This window comes from Anomaloglossus baeobatrachus, chromosome 10 (assembly GCF_048569485.1).
Source record: "Anomaloglossus baeobatrachus isolate aAnoBae1 chromosome 10, aAnoBae1.hap1, whole genome shotgun sequence".
Classification (NCBI taxonomy): Eukaryota; Metazoa; Chordata; class Amphibia; order Anura; family Aromobatidae; genus Anomaloglossus; species Anomaloglossus baeobatrachus.
Window position 1 is genome coordinate 12953739 of NC_134362.1, and position 21487 is coordinate 12975225.

At 52.9% G+C, this 21487-nt stretch overlaps 2 protein-coding genes across 8 annotated transcripts in view; one reads left to right on the forward strand and one right to left on the reverse strand.

Annotated features, from left to right (window-relative positions):
• The window catches only part of ATG13 (autophagy related 13), a 93237-nt gene extending 81256 nt beyond the window's left edge, over positions 1–11981 (reverse strand). For 6 of the 7 annotated variants that reach the window (XM_075325515.1, XM_075325520.1, XM_075325518.1 and 3 more), the window contains exons 1-4: positions 11881–11981; positions 5998–6079; positions 3702–3782; positions 3507–3626 (exon numbers count right to left, since the gene is read on the reverse strand). In XM_075325515.1, the coding sequence (XP_075181630.1) occupies positions 3507–3626; positions 3702–3782; positions 5998–6066 (270 nt within the window). In that variant the 5' untranslated portion in view covers positions 6067–6079; positions 11881–11981. The remainder of the gene's footprint in view (positions 1–3506; positions 3627–3701; positions 3783–5997; positions 6080–11880) is intronic. The other variant, XM_075325519.1, reaches the window with a different exon arrangement.
• A 250-nt stretch (positions 11982–12231) lies between these two features.
• HARBI1 (harbinger transposase derived 1) lies at positions 12232–20786 on the forward strand. Its single transcript, XM_075325523.1, has 3 exons — positions 12232–12283; positions 17576–18287; positions 20337–20786. The coding sequence occupies exons 2-3, from the start codon at positions 17618–17620 to the stop codon at positions 20708–20710; spliced, it is 1044 nt and encodes a 347-aa protein (XP_075181638.1). The 5' UTR covers positions 12232–12283; positions 17576–17617; the 3' UTR covers positions 20711–20786.
• Positions 20787–21487: the final 701 nt, after the last annotated feature.

Genomic DNA, 21487 nt, shown 5'->3' on the forward strand with positions numbered 1-21487 from the left:
AGGGATCACAGAGTGTCCCTGAGAGTGCAAGACTGCTACCACTGCCGCCATGATCTTGGTGAACACCCGTGGGGCTGTCGCTAGACCAAATGGCAGAGCTACGAACTGAAGATGGTCGTCTCCTATCACGAAGCGTAGAAAGCGTTGGTGCTCTGTAGCAATCGGCACGTGGAGATAAGCATCCTTGATGTCTATTGATGCTAGGAAATCTCCTTGAGACATTGAGGCAATGACTGAGCGGAGGGATTCCATCCGGAACCGCCTGGCGTTCACATGCTTGTTGAGCAGTTTTAGGTCCAGAACAGGACGGAATAAGCCGTCCTTTTTTGGCACCACAAAGAGATTGGAGTAAAAACCTTGACCTCGTTCCTGAAGAGGAACAGGGACCACCACTCCTTCTGCTCTTAGAGAAGTCACCGCCTGCAGAAGGGCATCTGCTCGGTCGGGATGTGGGGAAGTTCTGAAGAACCGAGGCGGAGGACGAGAACTGAACTCTATCCTGTACCCGTGAGACAAAATGTCTGTTACCCACCGGTCTTTGACCTGTGGCAGCCAAATGTCGCAAAAGCGGGAGAGCCTGCCACCGACCGAGGATGCGGAGGGAGGCGGCCGAAAGTCATGAGGCAGCCGCCTTGGAAGCGGTACCTCCGGTTGCTTTCTTGGGGCGTGAGTGAGCCCGCCAGAAATCAGAGCTCCTTTGCTCTTTCTGAGTCCCTTTGGACGAGGAGAATTGGGGCTTGCCCGAGCCTCGAAAGGACCGAAACTTTGACTGCCACTTCCTCTGTGGAGGTTTGCTTGATCTGGGCTGGGGTAAGGAAGAGTCCTTACCTTTGGACTGTTTGATGATTTCCGCCAATTGCTCACCAAACAGTCTGTCTCCAGATAATGGCAAGCTGGTTAAACATTTTTTAGAAGCAGAATCTGCTTTCCATTCCTTTAACCACAAGGCTCTGCGCAAAACTACAGAGTTGGCAGATGCCATTGAGGTACGGCTCGTAGAGTCCAGTACCGCATTGATAGCGTAGGTCGCAAACGCAGACATTTGCGTAGTTAGGGACGCCACTTGCGGCACTGCTGGACGTATGAGAGAGTCCACCTGTGCCAGACCAGCTGAAATAGCTTGGAGCGCCCACACGGCCGCGAATGCTGGAGCAAACGACGCGCCGATAGCTTCATAGACAGATTTCAACCAAAGGTCCATCTGTCTGTCATTGGCATCTTTAAGTGAAGCCCCATCCTCCACTGCAACTATGGATCTAGCTGCAAGCCTGGATATTGGAGGGTCCACTTTTGGACACTGGGTCCAGCGTTTGACCACGTCAGGGGGAAAAGGATACCGTGTATCCTTAAGGCGTTTAGAAAAACGCTTGTCCGGATAAGTATTATGTTTCTGGATGGATTCTCTGAAGTCAGAGTGGTCCAGAAAAGTACTCAATTTACGCTTGGGATACAGAAAATGGAATTTCTCCTGCTGTGCAGCTGCCTCCTCTGCAGAAGGGGCTGGGGGAGAAATATCCAACAGCCTATTGATGGCCGCTATAAGGTCATTTACCATGGCGTCACCATCTGGCGTATCCAAATTGAGTGCGGCGTCAGGACAAGACTCCTGATCACCCACCTCTGAACCCTCATATAGGGACCCTTCTCGCTGAGACCCTGATCCGCGTGATGACGTGGAGGGTCTCTCCCAGCGAGCTCGCTTAGGCGGACTGGGACTGTCATCGGAGTCAGAGCCCTCAGCCTGTGATGCCTGGGACCCCCTTGAAGTACGGATTAGTTCCAACTGAGGGGGACCGGGGAACATAGACACAGCAGTGTCTATGGTCTGAGCAACTGGCCTGGACTGCAAGGTTTCCAGGATTTTTGTCATAGTCACAGACATTTTATCAGCAAAGACTGCAAATTCTGTCCCCGTCACCGGGGCAGGGTTCACAGGCGTCTCTGCCTGGGCTACCACCACAATAGGCTCTGGCTGACGAAGTGCCACTGGGACTGAACATTGCACACAATGAGAGTCGTTGGAGCCTGCTGGTAGATTAGCCCCACATGCTGTACAAGTAGTGTATACAGCCCGTGCCTTGGCACCCTTGCGTTTTGCGGATGACATGCTGTTGTCTCCTCAAAGCAATATAGGGTGTACAGCCAAGAAGCGACCTTACAGTGCAGTATTAAATATATCTAGACACAGCAGTGTCTATGTACAGCGAAAAATATAACACTGTGGCACTAGTGGGGCTGCACGTATGTGCTGCTTACCGCCCGCTTAGCGCGGGTGTGTGGTCGCCAGAAACCCCTAGCCTGGGTCCCCCAGAGCCTGCGTCCGTTCTCCAGCCAGACTGCATGTGTATAATGGCTGCCGGCGTCCTGGGGAGCTGCAAGCCTGGGGGCGGGCCTAGGGCGTGCACAGAGAAAAAGCGCGAAGCCTGTGTCCTACTGTGCTCAGTGAGAGGGCTGGAGCATGTAAATCGTGCTCCAGCCCTCGGCGCTGCCGATTGAATAACGTCTCTCCCCTACCCTGATTGACAGGGTGGGGGGCGTTAACGAAGCGGAGCTAGGCCGCAGAAAGCCGGGGACTAAAGTTAGAAGCGCCGCCGCCGTAAAAGCGCGGTCGGCGCGACCCCGGCGCACTACAAGTCGCAGCTGCGCCGCCGCTCCAGGGGCGGTCGGCGCGGCGATCCACACACATAAAGTCCCCCAGTAATCTGCGGGGACTATAAGCCCAGCGCACAGCGCTACAGTCCCCGGCGCACTGGCACACCCAGCAAGCCTGGGGTGCGCGTGGTCTGCCATACGGGGACACAGAGTACCTGAAAGTTGAAGGGCCTTGTCCCTGAACGGCACTCCCGCTCCACATCCAGCAGGTTCTATGGGTCTGTGGATGGAGCCCGGCCTCAGGGCTTGGTGGCCGGTAAGATCCCACTTCCTCAGAGCCCTTCAGGGGGATGGGGAAGGAAAACAGCATGTGGGCTCCAGCCTCCGTACCCGCAATGGGTACCTCAACCTTACAAACCACAAGTGGGGTAAGAAGGGAGCATGCTGGGGGCCCCATATGGGCCCTCTTTTCTTCCATCCGATATAGTCAGCAGCTACTGCTGACTAAACAGTGGAGCTATGCGTGGATGTCTGACCTCCTTCGCACAAAGCAGAAAACTGGTGAGCCAGTGATCCCACTGGGGGTGTATAGCCAGAAGGGGAGGGGCCTTACACTTTTTAGTGTAATTGCTTTGTGTGGCCTCCGGAGGCAGTGCTATACACCCAATCGTCTGGGTCTCCCAATAGAGCGCCGAAGAAAAGGGGAATTTAAAAACAGTCCTATCTGATAATACATGTAGACACAGTGGTGCTCTTGGAGATGGGACCTGCACCTCTTAAGACGTTTATGGCATACATTGAAGATTTGCCATCAGATAGTCAAAACAATTATATGGCTAAAAGAGAAGTGTCATTTTACTGAATTTGGGTCACATGCAGCCGCCCCTTGTGGCTCGTCCACATAATTCTCCTACCTCGGAGGTCTTCAGGGAGATCTCCACACACATGGAGCGCCCCACGGCTGGCAGTTGGCCTGAAAGAGCTTTCTTGGCTTCTTGCGTCACTTCGGGGATGTCTTTTATCGCCAAATTAAACTGCAAAAATGAACCAAGTTAATGCACATCCGTCTATAAAATAAGCGGCGAGACGCCTAGATAAAAATCACTCACCCAGTCAGACCCTGTCGGAGAGGAAGACGAGCGAGTGCAGATCTTATCTCCGAGCCGGGCCTGTACGATGACCTGCACGGCCTGTGGAATGAAGACATTGCTAATGAAGGCTATGAACGCTGCAGTGAAGATGATGGTCATTATCGTATGCTACAAAGCAATAAAAATGTTCCTCAACATTCCTGTTGATGACCAGATCCAAAAAGACCTGGAAACCAGCAGCTCCAATCTGCAGCCAGAAAGAATATGAGGAGCCCCATGATAGCGTCTGCACAGAGAAGACCCGGTGGGGATCTCTAAGGCGGGCTTTGCACGTTGCGACATTGCAAGCCGATGCTGCGATGTCGCACGCGATAGTCCCCGCCCCCGTTGCAGGTACGATATCGTGTGATAGCTGGCGTAGCGAAAATTATCGCTATGCCAGCTTCACATGCACTCACCCGCCCCGCGACCGTCGCTCTGGCCGGCGACCCGCCTCCTTCCTAAGGGGGCGGGTCGTGCGGCGGCATAGCGACGTCACACGGCAGGCGGCCAATAGCGGCGGAAGGGCGGAGATGAGCAGGATGTAAACATCCCGCCCACCTCCTTCCTTCCGCATATCCTACGGAAGCCACAGTGACGCCGGTAGGAGATGTTCCTCGCTCCTGCGGCTTCACACACAGCGATGTTTGCTGCCGCAGGAACGAGGAACAACATCGTCGCGTCAGCGTAATTATGGATTACGCCGACGCTGCACCGATGATACGATTACGACGATTTTGCGCTCGTTAATTGTATCATCGAGCCTTTACACACTACGATGTCGCATGCGATGCCGGATGTGCGTCACTTTCAATTTGACCCCACCGACATCGCACCTGCGATGTCGTAGTGTGCAAAGCCCGCCTAAAAGCCCAGTGGATCTGCAAGACACCGGAAATATCACACATAAAACTTTTAACCCGTCACCAGTATCTTTGTATCTGTATGAGCCCGGCCTGTGCTTTTTGTACAAGATTGTTAATTTCCCTATACACTGCAACAAATACGGACGAATGGCAATGTACGCCATGGCAGGTTCAGGTCACCTGGGGAGACGACAAACTAAGTACAAAATAATTAAATACTAAAAATCAAAACAAAAGTTTGAATCACTCGTTTTTTTCCCCAATCCAAAAATTGATAAAAAAAAAAAAAAAAAAAGCATTTTTGACCAAAATGCGATCTACCAAATTAATCAATATCGTGAACGCCATGAATAAAATAAATAAATAAAAACCACCTGAATTGTGGTTTTTCAGTCATTTCACCTTCTCAAAAATGAAATGAACAGAGATCAAAACTCTGTATGTGTCCAAAATCATTGAAAATGAAAGCTGGGCTCGCGGGAAGAAGCAAAGGCAGCTCCAGAGCCGAAGAATAAAATGGCAAGAAAAGCAGAAAATCTGAAAATGTACCAAAACCTCCCCAGTGGGTGATGCTGGATGGCACACATGGTATCTGTACACTAGCCGATAATTAGGAAACCAGCTCTTGTAGAAAGGCGGCTGGTCTCCTGATGAGCAAGTATAGGCTTGTTTGTCAGGTGAAAGGATTAATCTAATCTAATCTAATTTAAACATCCCTGTTCCCGGCAGCAGGTGGACAGCGCGGTGGACAGCGCGGTGGACAGCGCGGTGGACAGCGCGGTGGACAGCGCGGTGGACAGTACGTGCGGCCAAGAAAAAGGGTTTTTTTTCACTTGCACAGAACAATTGTATTAATGGTCGTTTTGTGGCAATGGAAGTGGCTATTAGGACCCACTCACACTTGCGCTATTTTGACGCAAACGGAATCCGTCACTAATGTAGTACAGTTCATTTATTTACAGTGGAAGCGCGACACCATGTGGACACAAGCGGGTACTGCATGACACACACACGCGCGCCATAGTAACGCGCTTCCACTGTAAATAAATGAACTGTACTACATTAGTGACGGATTTCGTTTGCGTCAAAATAGCGCAAGTGTGAAACTAGCCTTAAGCAATGCAATGCATGTAGGCGATCGGTGGCGAGACAAGGGCTGGGATCGTTTCGTGTTAATAACCTCTACGTTTTTATCACCTGATGACTTCAACTGCACCAAAAGTTTGGGATAATATTAAATATTATAGGCTTCTTTAGAGCTAGACCACACCTCTTGTTGAGCCAAAAAAAAAATTAAAAATAAATCTATAACAATTAATAAATGTGGAGCAAGGAATGTCAGGTTTATGTTTGTTTTTTTAACCCTAAAATTCTGCAGAGGAGATCTCCCCATTTTATTGTGTTTCTACCTTTAATGCAAAGAATTTGACAAACTTGTCCAAGTCCTTCCGGTCCTGGGGGCTGAGATCGGAGTCCATTGTGTCTGGAGACCTGAAGAAAGGAGAATAAATGATTAATAGTGTGTGAGGAATGAAGGCGGCAGAGCTATCGGGAGGTGCCAGGTCTGATCGCTCGGTGTCTAGGGCAGCCGCACCACCGTGACAAGAGGCATCAAGTGATGGAAGACCAGGAATAAAGGCCGGAAGTCACCGCATCTCTGCCCAGTACCTGGAGAAACGCTGGAAAACGCAGAAACCTGCTACACAGTAAACCGGGAGCCCATATCTATTCCAGGTGATCATATCAGAATGAGGGGTTCACAGAGAAGACTTGGGGGCATCTGCAATCACTAATTAATGCTAAGCGGTGCCTAAGGGTCATTATCAGAACTCGCAGTAACTGGAGCATTACTCGGAGGGCCTGCGCAGGACGGCAGCTCAGAGGCAGACGCTTCCCTTCCGAGGGGGAGAGCGGATGCAATGCTCAGCTTTCTGAAGCCCCCTGTGCCAGGCTCAGTGCTTCAGACACTTCCCCCCGGGGCGCAGCACAATCTGAATATTCAGTTACTCATCTCCTGGAAGGCAGCTGAGAAATTAAAGAATTCCCTGGACTTCCCCTGTATCCGGAGGCCGTACAGCCTGCACCGCAGAGATCGGGGGGAGCCGGCACCAACTACACATTCAGCTCCAACATCCACATCAAGAGCCACTGCAGATACTCTGTAATGTCTATTGACCTCCATGGGGAAGCGTCCCTATAGTGCACAAGGTGCTGTTTCCACCTTCCCCACTACTTTTGCTCTGCATTCCCCATATAAAATCAATAGAAAAGCAAATTTAAAGATTATTCAGAGACGGTTTTGTGCAGAACGAGGTTGAAAATCCTCATAAATCCCCTCGTTATGACCCTGATCCATACACGGTGCCGGGCTGTGTACAGCGGAGCCGCAGCATTATGGGCCACGTCCCCGTCATTGTTATCACAAGCTGCTCCGTCAGTTTTCTTATGGTCTTCAAAAATAAATGAAGCCGTGTAGATGGAGGCGCGCCCCTCTCCAGGCAAAAATTCCTATGACCGTTTTTAGAAAACTTGGTTTTATTGGTTTTAATTTAGATCCTCGGATGAATAGTGGGCCCTCATTGGGGAAAACTGAATCTGTAAACAAAGTACCTCCTGCCTGCAGAGCTCTCCCCTCGTCCCGCGCGCACCTCTCCCCTCGTCCCGCGCGCACCTCCCCTCGTCCCGCGCGCACCTCCCCTCGTCCCGCAAACCTATCCCCTCGTCCCTCGCCCCACCTCTCCCCTCGTCCCTCGTCCCACCTCTCCCCTCGTCCCGCGCACCTCCTCTCATCCCGCGCAACTCCTCTCCTCTCGTCCCGCGCGCACCTCCCCTCGTCCCGCAAACCTATCCCCTCATCCCGCAAACCTATCCCCTCGTCCCGCAAACCTATCCCCTCGTCCCGCAAACCTATCCCCTCGTCCCGCAAACCTATCCCCTCGTCCCGCAAACCTATCCCCTCGTCCCGCAAACCTATCCCCTCGTCCCGCAAACCTATCCCCTCGTCCCGCAAACCTATCCCCTCGTCCCACCTCTCCCCTCGTCCCCCCTCTCCCTTGTCCCACCTCCCCCCTCCCCCCTCTCCCCTCTCCTTCCTCTCCCTCGTCCCACCTCCCCCCTCTCCCTCGTCCCACCTCTCCCCTCTCCCTCGTCCCACTTCTCCCCTCTCCCTCGTCCCACCTCTCCCCTCTCCCTCGTCCCACCTCTCCCCTCTCCCTCGTCCCTCGTCCCACCTCCCCCCTCGTCCCACCTCCCCCCTCGTCCCACCTCTCCCCTCGTCCCTCGCACCTCTCCCCTCGTCCCACCTCTCCCCTCTCCCTCGTCCCACCTCTCCCCTCGTCCCACCTCTCCCCTCTCCCTCGTCCCACCTCTCCCCTCTCCCTCGTCCCTCGTCCCACCTCCCCCCTCGTCGCACCTCTCCCCTCGTCCCGCGCACCTCTCCCCTCGTCCCGCGCACCTCTCCCCTCGTCCCACTTCTCTTCTCTCCTCTTGCCCTTTTCTTTCTGTTCTTCTTGTAAATTTCTCGGTTATCCTTTTGTTGGCTACAACCTCTTACTCAGTTTGTGTTGTCATGGAAGTTTAAATCCTGTTTCTTGTGCTTTTTCCTTGCATTACCTCGATGGTCGCACTGTTATAACATTACATCCTGCTCCCTATAATAGTTTTGATTGATACAACAAATGTTATTTTTCTGCTGTTGTCTCTGTCACATTCCTCTGGTTGTATTATTTTCCTCTCAAAAGTCAGTAAAGATATAAAAAAAAAAAAAAAAAGTTGCAATACCAACAATTCCTAAAAGCCAAGAAAAGAAGAACCGCACCAAACAATGTAATAATAAAGGTCTGAGCTAGAAAATAAACCATTGGCGTTAAGAACTGGGAAAACATTGATGCTAATGGACTGTAAAATGTAGTCGTCAGCTGCTGCTCCGAGGGTGAAAAGACCCCAATGTGGGGAACCTCATCTACAGAAGTAACTGACTATGGTGGACGATAATCAAGGATGAAGGTGATCCATGAAGGCTGTGGTGGTCCAAGTGGACCATGGCTATCAGGGCAGCACAATCCAGGAGGACCATGACGGTCAGGCAGGGACATGGCAATCCAGAAGAGACCATGACGGTCGGGAAAGGACATGGCCATCCAGGAATACCATGACGGTCGGGAAAGGACATGGCCATCCAGGAGGACCATGACGGTAAGGCAGGGACAGGGCCATCCAGGAGGACCATGACGGTCAGGCAGGGACAGGGCCATCCAGGAGGACCATGACGGTCAGGCAGGGACAGGGCCATCCAGGAGGACCATGACAGTTGGGACAGGACATGGCCATCCAGGAGGACCATGACAGTTGGGAAAGGACATAGCCATCCAGGAGGACCATGACGGTCAGGCAGGGACAGGGCCATCCAGGACCATGACCGTATTGAACTTCTGAGGTCAGCCATTACATGATTGCTTTGCAACAGATTCATAGATGACAGCAGATCTTAATACTCCAGTGTCTGTCACTTCCTCTGTAGGAGGTGAGCTGTGGCAGTGACAAGGACATGGCACCTGATTATGCCTATGGAAGTGAGCGGCACTGGATTACCCTTTAAAAAGATTGTTCCCAAAAAAGCATGTTATTCCCATCCATCAGATATATGTGTAAAGTCCAGCTCCCCATATTATCTGCCCCACCTCAGTACGGAGAAAGGATTCATCCTCGCCATGGCCAGCAACACAATCCAAGAAAAGGAATCCGGCTCTTAGACATACGAGGTCATCTTTATTGGATTTGGATACAGTGCATTACATCGCTAAAACCGGGGCCCCAGAAGCGTACGGCATCCGATGAGATATGCTATCACTCTTGGCTTCCGATCTGCTGCAAGCATGAGCCGAGCGTCATGTGACTGTGATCCGATCCTGTGATCAGATCACAGCTGCGGAGGACAGGGAGGGATTAATCTCTCCATCTCCTCCATTGTCAGCTGATGCCTATATCGCACTGCACTTTGATGTCATCCGAGTGCAGTGCAATGTTTCACCCTCACCCATAGACTTGTATGGGTGTGAGTGATCCAGGACTTGAAGACAATCGCAGTACACTGTGATTGTTTTCTCGGTCCGATTAGGGCTGAGAAATAAAATTGCAGAGAGGACCGGCCCCCATAGAGTAACATTGGTTTAAGTAAAATGCGATTTATCGAATGCCACTTGTCCAATTTTAATCGCTGTGTGTCTTAGGGCTAAGGCTATGTGTCTACGGTAGAATGTTGCTGCGGATTTTTCTGCATGAAAATCCGCAACTTTCGCGGCAAATCCGCACCTTTTTTTGCCGCGGATTTACCGCGGAATTGCCATGGATTATTTTTTTTTCCCCATTCTATAGCCAAAATCCGGATCAAAATCTGCAACAATAATTGACATGCTGCAGATTTTTCCGGATCAAAATCCGCGGCAAATCCGCGGCGGAAAAATCTGCAGCATGGACACAGCATTTCCAAAATGCCATTGAAATGGCTTGGAACTGCCGCTGCTGCAGATTTTCGGAAAATCCGCGGCTTTTCCGCGAGAAATCCGTGGCAAAATCCGCGCATTTTCCGCAGCGTGGACACATGGCCTAAGGGTACGTGCCCACGATCAGGACCTGCTGTGTCCTGGACGCGGCAGGTCCTGATCTGTGGGGTCTCGAGTCTCCTCTGCAGAAGAACACAGGAGACCGCAGCGGCCTGTGCCCACGATCAGGGTTCAGGGTACTGCAGTCTCTTGCTTGTATTCTCCCTATGGACGAAATTGCGACTCCAGAGCAAAGAATTGACGTGCCTGTGGCTTGGAATGTCGCAGCGTAGGTAAATTTTCGCTGTGGGCCGTACACGCACAGTGGGCACAAGATTTCTAGAAATCCCGTCCACTGTGCGTATACTGTACAACGCGTTTTGGACAAAGCTGAAGCATGCTGCGTCCAAGATGCTGTGAGCACTGATCGTGGGCACACGCCCTTACAGTGAGCGCATGAGTATCGCGGTTTCAATGCGTTTTAAGTGTGTTTAGCACGGTTAGTCATGGCTAAAGCTAGGGTCACACGTAGCGACGCAGCAGCGATCACGACGACGACCTGACCTTATCAGGATCACTGCTGCGTCATTACATGGTCGCTGCTTAGCTGTCAAACAGGCAGATCTCACCAGTGACCAGCCCCCAGCGACGCATGGAAGCGATGCTGCGCTTGGTAACTAAGGTAAATATCGGGTAACCAAGCAAAGTGCTTCGCTGGTTACCCGATATTTACCTTGGTTACCAGCACACACGGCTTAGCGCTGGCTCCCTGCACTCGTAGCTAGAGTACGCATCGGGTAAATAAGCAAACCGCTTTGCTTATTTACTCGATGTGTACTCTGGCTACATGTGCAGGGAGCAGGGAGCCAGCACTGGCAGCCTGAGAGCGGCGAACGGTGGTAATGAAGGTAAATATCGGGTAACCAAGCAGCCTTTGCTTGGTTACCCGATGTGTACCTTGGTTACCAACGTCCACAGAAGCCGGCTCCTGCTCCCTGCACATTCAGTTCGTCGCTCTCTCGCTGTCACACACAGCGATGTGCGCTTCACAGCGGGAGAGCAACGTCCAAAAAATGGTCCAGGTCATTCAGCAACGACTGGCGACCTCACAGCAGGGGCCAGGTTGTTGCTGGATGTCACACACAATGACAACGGGACGTCGCTGCTACGTCAGAGTGAAACGCACTTGAAACGCGTTGAGACCGCACTACTGATGCACTCACTGTTTGCGGTGTAACGCACCGCATCCAAATCCAATAAGATCTCATATGTCTCAGATCTGGATTCCTTCTCTCTTTTCTTGGATCCCCATCCATCTTTCTTGCAGAAACAGTGGCACCCCTCCCGCTGCAGGCCATGTCTGGTATTACCGCTCAGCCCTATTCACTTCATCGGAGCCGAGCTGTAATATCAGACACGACCTGCAGACAAGGGTGGCGCTGTGCTTGGAAGAAAACTGTGATTCAGCCCGCACCTTGAGACGTCGCTCCAGTCCCTCATGTTGTGTCTGGTCCATATTGCGGCCTCATGTCCCGGTCCAGGGACATTATAGATTTACGTTATTGATCATTGGTGGCGGGCCGGAACGGTCGCCATGGTGCGGAAGAGAACATCTGTTTACAGGGGAATGAGCAGTATACAGCTCTTATAGGCAGACAGTCCCTATATAAGAATGAGACCCAGGACAGGGGGATGTGTAATGTGAGAGGATCCCCCATATGGGTCATTAGGGTGGGAACATCCCCTGCTCACCTCCAGATGACGCCTCTTCTACGGGGGCAGCTCCAGCCCCTGCTCCCCCGGTCCTGGCTGTGCTCCCCCGGTCCCGGCTCCGGTCCCCCGCCCCGTCTTCTCCCCTCCCCTCACGCCCCCGGTCCGGCGCTCAGAGCCGCCATTAATGTTTGTGTTTTGCTGTCTGCGCGGAAAGCTCATCTGCTATTTCTGAGCCGCAGATTCCACAGAAAAAATAAATAAATAAACTAAAATATTCCCTACCCCCCGGTTCACCCTCGCCCCCGCAGCACCGTCCTTGTGACCCCTCATCGCTACCAGGGAGGAGCAGATTGTTTTTCTGAGCTGCGTCACGCTCGGGAGGTGTGGAATCTGCAGCCGCCAACAACAAGCCTGGACGGCAGAGTCAGCACTGAGCGCCGAGGTACGGAGAGCCCGAAACATTAGGTAAATGGCTGATGATGTGGGGACCGGCTCTGCTACATCACAGGAGGGGGCTGCTCAGCTCTGCTACATCACAGGAGGGGGCTGCTCAGCTCTGCTACATCGATTCTGAGGGAGACTCATAAAATCTAGTGGCCGGAAAAGGAATAACCCATAACAACCAATCAGAATCCAGATTTCATTTTTCAGAGGCCTTATGGAGAATGAAAGCTGCAGCCTGATTGGTTGTTTCTGGCAGCTGCACGATTCTGCCTTTGCACCAGTGTTCACATCTTTCCGCTGCGGTTATTTTTTTTTTTCTTTTTCTTCCAGGAGCCGGAACCTTTTACATATTTTTTTCCAGAGCTTATTTTTTTATGATAGTAGTTTACATGACACCATTCACTTTACCATATAGTGTAGTGAAAAAAATCTAGAGAGGGGCTACAGGTTCTTGTACAGAGAACAGCAATCAAGGCGAGTGTGTCATCAGCAGCTGCGCTCTGCATAGGCAGCAACCAAGATACCAACGCTCTCGAGTTAGATTCTGTCATTTAAATTGCTGCCTATGCAGAGCAAAGCAGCTGATGGGCACTGTATGTCATCAGTGGCAGTGCTCTGCATAGGCAGCAACCAATATACCAAAGCTCTCAAGTTAGCTTCTGTCATTTAAGTTGTTGCCTATGCAGAGCAAAGCAGCTGATGGGATACTGACCTCAACGTCTGTGCTCTGCATAGGTGGCAACTTAAATGACGATTGCAGTCCGGTGCTCTCCTACTGCTCTGCATATCATTTTGTGGAGCAGAGATAAAATCCTTTTTTTTTTTACATTCTTTTTCTAACCCTCTCGCCGCGCGGTACGGAGCGTGCTCTCTCCGCGCGGTACGGAGCGTGCTCTCTCCGCGCGGTACGGAGCGTGCTCTCTCCGCGCGGTACGGAGCGTGCTCTCTCCGCGCGGTACGGAGCGTGCTCTCGCTGTGTGGTTAAATGATTAAAACATATTTTTTACATTTTTATTTCATTTTTCCTTTTATTTTTATTCCTCCTGCAATCATTTGATTGCCTTTACTATATACTGCAGTACTAGAGTATATAGGGAAATCATGGTTCTCCTATGGCGCTTACCATGCGCCAGGGAAGGACCAAGATGGCCGTTACAGGGACATTCAGCAATGACGGCATTTACATGCCGCTGTCAGAGATTGATGGTGGCATTAAAATGGTTAAACAAATGGTGCTCTAGTCGCTGCATTCACTGTCAGGTGTTGGCTGTATAACACAGCCTGCATCTGCCTGGTATGGAGCAGGATCAGCTATTACTTTACTTAACAACTGATGATGAAAATGGTCGTTCACTGGTTAAAACTTTCTAAGCCGCAAAGTTTCTGCAAAAATAAAAGCAGGCGTTGCCTTACATCTTGTGCTGGGTTTTGGCAGAGTTGCATTACATTTCATGCTGGGCTTTGGAGAGAGTTGCATTGCGTCTTGTGGTGGGCTTTGGCGGGAGTTGCGTTACTTCTGGTGCTGGGCTTTGGTGGGGGTTGCATTATGTCTCGTGCTGGGCTTTTGCGGGAGTTGTGTTACTTCTGGTGCTGGGCTTTGGTGGGAGTTGCATTACGTCTCGTGCTGGGCTTTGGCGGGAGTTGCGTTATGTCTCGTGCTGGGCTTTGGCGGGTGTTATGTTACGTCTCGTGCTGGGCTTTGGCGGGTGTTATGTTACGTCTCGTGCTGGGCTTTGGCGGGTGTTATGTTACGTCTCGTGCTGGGCTTTGGTGGGGGTTGCATTAGGTCTCGTGCTGGGCTTTGGCGGGAGTTGCGTTACGTCTCGTGCTGGGCTTTGGTGGGGGTTGCATTAGGTCTCGTGCTGGGCTTTGGCGGGAGTTGTGTTACTTCTGGTGCTGGGCTTTGGTGGGAGTTGCATTACGTCTCGTGCTGGGCTTTGGCGGGAGTTGCGTTATGTCTCGTGCTGGGCTTTGGCGGGTGTTATGTTACGTCTCGTGCTGGGCTTTGGCGGGAGTTGTGTTATGTCTCGTGCTGGGCTTTGGCGGGAGTTGCGTTATGTCTCGTGCTGGGCTTTGGCGGGTGTTATGTTACGTCTCATGCTGGGCTTTGGTGGGAGTTGTGTTATGTCTCGTGCTGGGCTTTGGCGGGAGTTGTGTTATGTCTTGTGCTGGGCTTTGGCGGGAGTTGTGTTATGTCTTGTGCTGGGCTTTGGCGGGAGTTGTGTTATGTCTTGTGCTGGGCTTTGGTGGGAGTTGCATTACGTCTCGTGCTGGGCTTTGGTGGGGGTTGCATTATGTCTCGTGCTGGGCTTTGGCGTAAGTTGTGTTATGTCTCGTGCTGGGCTTTGGCGGAAGTTGTGTTACGTCTCGTGCTGAGCTTTGGCGGTTGTTGCATTATGTCTCGTGCTGGGCTTTGACGGGAGTTGTGTTACGTCTTGTGCTGGGCTTTGGTGGGAGTTGCGTTACCTCTCCTGCTGGGCTTTGGCGGGAGTTGCATTATGTCTCGTGCTGGGCTTTGGCAGGAGTTGCGTTACCTCTCGTGCTGGGCTTTAGCGGGAGTTGCGTTATGTCTGGTGCTGGGCTTTGGTGGGGGTTGCATTATGTCTCGTGCTGGGCTTTTGCGGGAGTTGTTACTTCTGGTGCTGGGCTTTGGTGGGGGTTGCATTACGTCTCGTGCTGGGCTTTGGCGGGAGTTGCGTTACGTCTCGTGCTGGGCTTTGGCGGGAGTTGCGTTATGTCTCGTGCTGGGCTTTGGTGGGAGTTGCATTACGTCTCGTGCTGGGCTTTGGTGGGGGTTGTGTTACGTCTCGTGCTGGGCTTTGGTGGGGGTTGTGTTACGTCTCGTGCTGGGCTTTGGTGGGGGTTGTGTTACGTCTCGTGCTGGGCTTTGGTGGGGGTTGCGTTACGTCTCATGCTGGGCTTTGGTGGGGGTTGTGTTATGTCTCGTGCTGGGCTTTGGTGGGGGTTGCATTATGTCTCGTGCTGGGCTTTGGCGGGAGTTGTGTTATGTCTCGTGCTGGGCTTTGGCGGGAGTTGTGTTATGTCTTGTGCTGGGCTTTGGCGGGAGTTGTGTTATGTCTTGTGCTGGGCTTTGGTGGGAGTTGCATTACGTCTCGTGCTGGGCTTTGGTGGGGGTTGCATTATGTCTCGTGCTGGGCTTTGGCGGAAGTTGTGTTATGTCTCGTGCTGGGCTTTGGCGGAAGTTGTGTTACGTCTCGTGCTGAGCTTTGGCGGTTGTTGCATTATGTCTCGTGCTGGGCTTTGACGGGAGTTGTGTTACGTCTTGTGCTGGGCTTTGGTGGGAGTTGCGTTACCTCTCTTGCTGGGCTTTGGCGGGAGTTGCTTTATGTCTCGTGCTGGGCTTTGGCAGGAGTTGCGTTACGTCTCGTGCTGGGCTTTGGCGGGCATTGCGTTACCTCTCGTGCTGGGCTTTAGCGGGAGTTGCGTTACGTCTCGTGCTGGGCTTTGGCGGGAGTTGCATTATGTCTCGTGCTTGGCTTTGGCGGGAGTTGCATTGCGTCTCGTGCTGGGCTTTGGCGGGAGTTGCGTTACGTCTGGTGCTGGGCTTTGGTGGGAGTTGCATTACGTCTCGTGCTGGGCTTTGGTGGGGGTTGTGTTACGTCTCGTGCTGGGCTTTGGTGGGGGTTGTGTTACGTCTCGTGCTGGGCTTTGGTGGGGGTTGTGTTACGTCTCGTGCTGGGCTTTGGTGGGGGTTGCGTTACGTCTCATGCTGGGCTTTGGTGGGGGTTGTGTTATGTCTCGTGCTGGGCTTTGGTGGGGGTTGCATTATGTCTCGTGCTGGGCTTTGGCGGGAGTTGTGTTATGTCTCGTGCTGGGCTTTGGCGGGAGTTGTGTTATGTCTTGTGCTGGGCTTTGGCGGGAGTTGTGTTATGTCTTGTGCTGGGCTTTGGTGGGAGTTGCATTACGTCTCGTGCTGGGCTTTGGTGGGGGTTGCATTATGTCTCGTGCTGGGCTTTGGCGGAAGTTGTGTTATGTCTCGTGCTGGGCTTTGGCGGAAGTTGTGTTACGTCTCGTGCTGAGCTTTGGCGGTTGTTGCATTATGTCTCGTGCTGGGCTTTGACGGGAGTTGTGTTACGTCTTGTGCTGGGCTTTGGTGGGAGTTGCGTTACCTCTCTTGCTGGGCTTTGGCGGGAGTTGCTTTATGTCTCGTGCTGGGCTTTGGCAGGAGTTGCGTTACGTCTCGTGCTGGGCTTTGGCGGGCATTGCGTTACCTCTCGTGCTGGGCTTTAGCGGGAGTTGCGTTACGTCTCGTGCTGGGCTTTGGCGGGAGTTGCATTATGTCTCGTGCTTGGCTTTGGCGGGAGTTGCATTGCGTCTCGTGCTGGGCTTTGGCGGGAGTTGCGTTACGTCTGGTGCTGGGCTTTGGCGGGAGTTGCATTATGTCTCGTGCTTGGCTTTGGCGGGAGTTGCGTTACGTCTTGTGCTGGGTTTTGGCGGAATTGCGTTACTTCTCGTGCTGGGCTTTGGCGGCTGTTGCGTTACTTCTCGTGCTGTGTGTTGGCGGGAGTTGCGTTACGTCTTGTGCTGGGCTTTGGCGGGAGTTGCGTTACCTCTCGTGCTGGGCTTTGGCGGAGTTGCGTTACGTCTCGTGCTGGGCTCTGGCGGAGTTGTGTTACGTCTCATGCTGGGCTTTGGCGGAGTTGCGTTACGTCTTGTGCTGGCCTTTGGCGGAGTTGCGTTACGTCTCGTGCTGGGCTTTGGCGGAGTTGCGTTACCTCTCGTGCTGGGCTTTGGCGGAGTTGCGTTACGTCTCGTGCTGGGCTTTGGCGGAGTTGCGTTACGTCTTGTCCTGGGCTTTGGCGGAGTTGCGTTACGTCTTGTGCTGGGCTTTGGCGGCAGTTGTGTTACGTCTTGTGCTGGGCTTTGGCGGAGTTGCGTTACGTCTTGTGCTGGGCTTTGGCGGCGGTTGCGTTACGTCTCGTGCTGGGCTTTGACGGAGTTGCGTTATGTCTTCTGCTGGGCTTTGGCGGAGTTGCGTTACCTCTCGTGCTGTGTGTTGGCGGGAGTTGCGTTACGTCTTGTGCTGGGCTTTGGCGGCAGTTGCGTTACGTCTTGTGCTGGGCTTTGGTGGAGTTGCGTTACGTCACGTGCTGGGCTTTGGCGGCGGTTGCGTTACGTCTCGTGCTGGGCTTTGGCGGCGGTTGCGTTACGTCTCGTGCTGGGCTTTGGCGGGAGTTGCATTACGTTGTGTGCTGCAACTCGACCGCGTTTACCATCATTAGATGCGGATTTGCGGTTTCGGAGTACTGACTGTCGTCTTTCTTTTCAGATAATCTATGAGGTGGCATCGGCCGGTGTTCGGCTCTTGACCATGGCTATTCCTATAACGGTCCTGGATTGTGACCTCCTGCTCTACGGCCGTGGCCACCGCACTCTGGACCGGTTCCGCCTGGACGACGTTTCTGATGAGTACTTGGTTACTACATACGGCTTCCCCCGACCATTCATTGACTACCTGGTTGAACTTTTGGGTGCCAGTCTATCCCGGCCAACTCAGCGATCCCGTGCCATCAGCCCTGAGACTCAGATCATGGCGGCTCTCGGATTTTACACCTCTGGTTCCTTCCAGACACGTATGGGAGACACGATTGGGATCAGCCAGGCTTCCATGAGTCGATGTGTGACCAATGTGACGGACGCTCTGGTGGAGAGGGCCTCGCAGTTCATCTGTTTTCCGCAGGAGGAAGCGTTGGTGCAGAAGCTGAAGGACGACTTTTACGGGCTGGCGGGGGTCCCAGGCGTGCTGGGGGTGGTGGACTGCACACATGTAACCATTAAAGCTCCTAATGCAGAGGACTTGTCATATATAAACCGGAAGGGCTTGCATTCTTTAAATTGCCTTCTGGTGTGTGACACTCAAGGGGTCCTTCTCTGGGCTGAAACCCACCGGCCCGGCAGCACCCAGGATGATGTGGTTCTCCACCAGTCCAACCTTTCCTGTCTGTTTGAGACGAAAATGCACAAAGAGGGTTGGATGCTGGGTATGTCCACATTATATGTCTGCATTTATACATTACATGTCCCAGGAGGTTCTGACTGATACCTCCTCCCTATGCCACAGAGTAGTCACACAGCAACACGTCGCCTGTAGGTTCCCATGTGAACTCCGTTGTGCATCCTGACGTAACTGTATGTCACAGTGAGGGTGCGCATGTCTATGTAACACTGCCAGCATCTGCCAGTAACAGCAGCGACCCGATCTAGCCAGCCGGCATCTGCCAGTAACAGCAGCGACCCGATCTAGCCAGCCGGCATCTGCCAGTAACAGCAGCGACCCGATCTAGCCAGCCGGCATCTGCCAGTAACAGCAGCGATCCGATCTAGCCAGCCGGCATCTGCCAGTAACAGCAGCGACCCGATCTAGCCAGCCGGCATCTGCCAGTAACAGCAGCGACCCCATCTAGCCAGCCGGCATCTGCCAGTAACAGCAGCGACCCCATCTAGCCAGCCGGCATCTGCCAGTAACAGCAGCGACCCCCATCTAGCCAGCCGGCATCTGCCAGTAACAGCAGCGACCCGATCTAGCCAGCGGCATCTGCCAGTAACAGCAGCGACCCGATCTAGCCAGCGGCATCTGCCAGTAACAGCAGCGACCCCATCTAGCCAGCCGGCATCTGCCAGTAACAGCAGCGACCCCATCTAGCCAGCCGGCATCTGCCAGTAACAGCAGCGACCCGATCTAGCCAGCGGCATCTGCCAGTAACAGCAGCGACCCGATCTAGCCAGCGGCATCTGCCAGTAACAGCAGCGACCCGATCTAGCCAGCCGGCATCTGCCAGTAACAGCAGCGACCCGATCTAGCCAGCCGGCATCTGCCAGTAACAACAGCGACCCGATCTAGCCAGCCAGCATCTGCCAGTAACAACAGCGACCCGATCTAGCCAGCCGGCATCTGCCAGTAACAGCAGCGACCCGATCTAGCCAGCCGGCATCTGCCAGTAACAGCAGCGACCCAATCTAGCCTGACGGCATCTGCTAGTAACAGTAGCGACCCGATCTAGTCCGCTGTCATCTGCCAGTAACAGCAGCGACCCGATCTACCCCAACAGCATCTGCCAGTAACAGCAGCGACCCGATCTACCCCAACAGCATCTGCCAGTAACAGCAGTGACCTGATCTAGCTCTGATCGCTGCTGTTTAACCATTTACATTCTGCTGTCAATCCCTAAATGTGGTGATAGAGGAATTACTGGTGCCGAAGGATGCCGAAATACAAGAAATGGAGGCAACATATCGTTTAATGAAGCAAGCAAACCTTGCAAGTTTTTTTTGAGAGATGTGCTGCCTGCTGCTACTTGTATAGAACAATTTCTGTGTGTGTACATAGAGAGAGAGAGGGAGCAATACAAGGGTTTTAGACTCTTTCACACATCTCTCCTTTTTTCCTTGTGGCGTGGTAGAGGAACCCTAAAGAGAGACTGGGCGCGGATGCTGGTCCCACAGTGGGTTCTGGTCCCACGATGGATCGCTGGTCCCACGATGGATCGCTGGTCCCACGGTGGGCGTTGGTCCCACGGTGGGCGCTGGTCCCACGGTGGGCGCTGGTCCCACGGTGGGCGCTGGTCCCACAGTGGGTTCTGGTCCCACAATAGGTTCTGGTCCCATAATGAGCGCTGGTCCCACAGTGGGCGCTGGTCCCACAGTGGGTTCTGGTCCCACGATGGGCGCTGGTCCCACGATGGGCGCTGGTCCCACAGTGGGTTCTGGTCCCACAGTGGGTTCTGGTCCCACGATGGGCTCTGGACCCACGATGGGTTCTGGTCCCACAGTGGGCACTGGTCCCATAGTTGTCTATAGGACTGCTCCTATTCATCCAGCTCATCACTTTTTGCACCAGGTTGAGAGAACACAGCGTGCAGCCTTTTCTGATGTGCCGTAGATGCCGGATAGCCCTGTTGTGTCCGGCTCAGACCTTCTAAAACCCAAGACCTGTCCATCCAGCACCGATACCTGTGTGTAAATAACTGAGCCTGTGATATATTACACTACAGCAAATAATGGATCTAACCTTCTTCTTTTGTCTTTCTTAGCGGACAGCGCCTTCCACCTCCGGCCGTGGATAATGACTCCAGTGCAAATCCCCGAGAGCCCCCAGGAGTACAGATACAACATGGCGCACTCCGCCACGCACAACGTCATGGAGCGCGCACAGCAGGCGCTTCGGCACCGCTTTCGCTGTCTGGACGGATCGCGCGCCACCTTGCAGTACTCCCCCGAGAAGTCGGCTCAGATCATCCTGGCCTGCTGCATACTGCACAACATCGCGCTGCAGCACGGCCTGGATATTTGGTGCGATTACGGACCTTCTCTCATGGAGACGGAGGAGGACTGTAATAACATGGAAGCGGTGGAGACGGAGGCTTATCGGATGAGACATGAACTAGTCCTGAATCATTTCACCTAGAGAGGAGCCGGAAAATTCAGATTAAAGGAGAAATATCACAGCAAAATACACCTTTATTTATGGAGACCTGGGACTCCTCTTATTTTATTTTCCCCATGACAACACTTCCTGTCCTGTCAGGCATTTGCCTTGTCATATGGCCATTCATCTATATCACCATTCACATGCTATGAGCAGATATGTATATGAATGCTGAAGTAGTTATCCACAGTAACCAATCAGGCTGCTGCTTTCCTTTGCCTAAAGTGGATTCTGATTGGTTGCAATAGGTAAATACTCAGCTAGTTTTCTGATACAGCTGCGGAGGAGAGGGAGGGGTTAATCTCTACTCCATTGCAGACTGATGGGATTATCGCACTGCACTTGGATGTCATCCTAGTGCATTCCGATGTTTCACTCGCACCCATAGACTTGTATGGGTGCGAGTGATCCGAGACTCGCACCCATAGACTTGTATGGGTGAGAGTGATCCGAGACTCGCACCCATAGACTTGTATGGGTACGAGTGATCCGAGACTTGCAACCATAGACTTGTATGGGTACGCGTGATCGAAGACTCACACCCATAGACTTCTATGGGTAAGAGATCCGAGACTCGCACCCATAGACTTGTCTTGGTGCGAGTGATCCGAGACTCGCACCCGTAGACTTGTCTGGGTGTGAGTGATACGAGACTTGCACCCGTAGACTTGTCTGGGTGCGAGTGATCCGAGACTCGCACCCGTAGACTTCTATGGGTAAGAGAGATCCGAGACTTGCACCCATAGACTTGTCTGG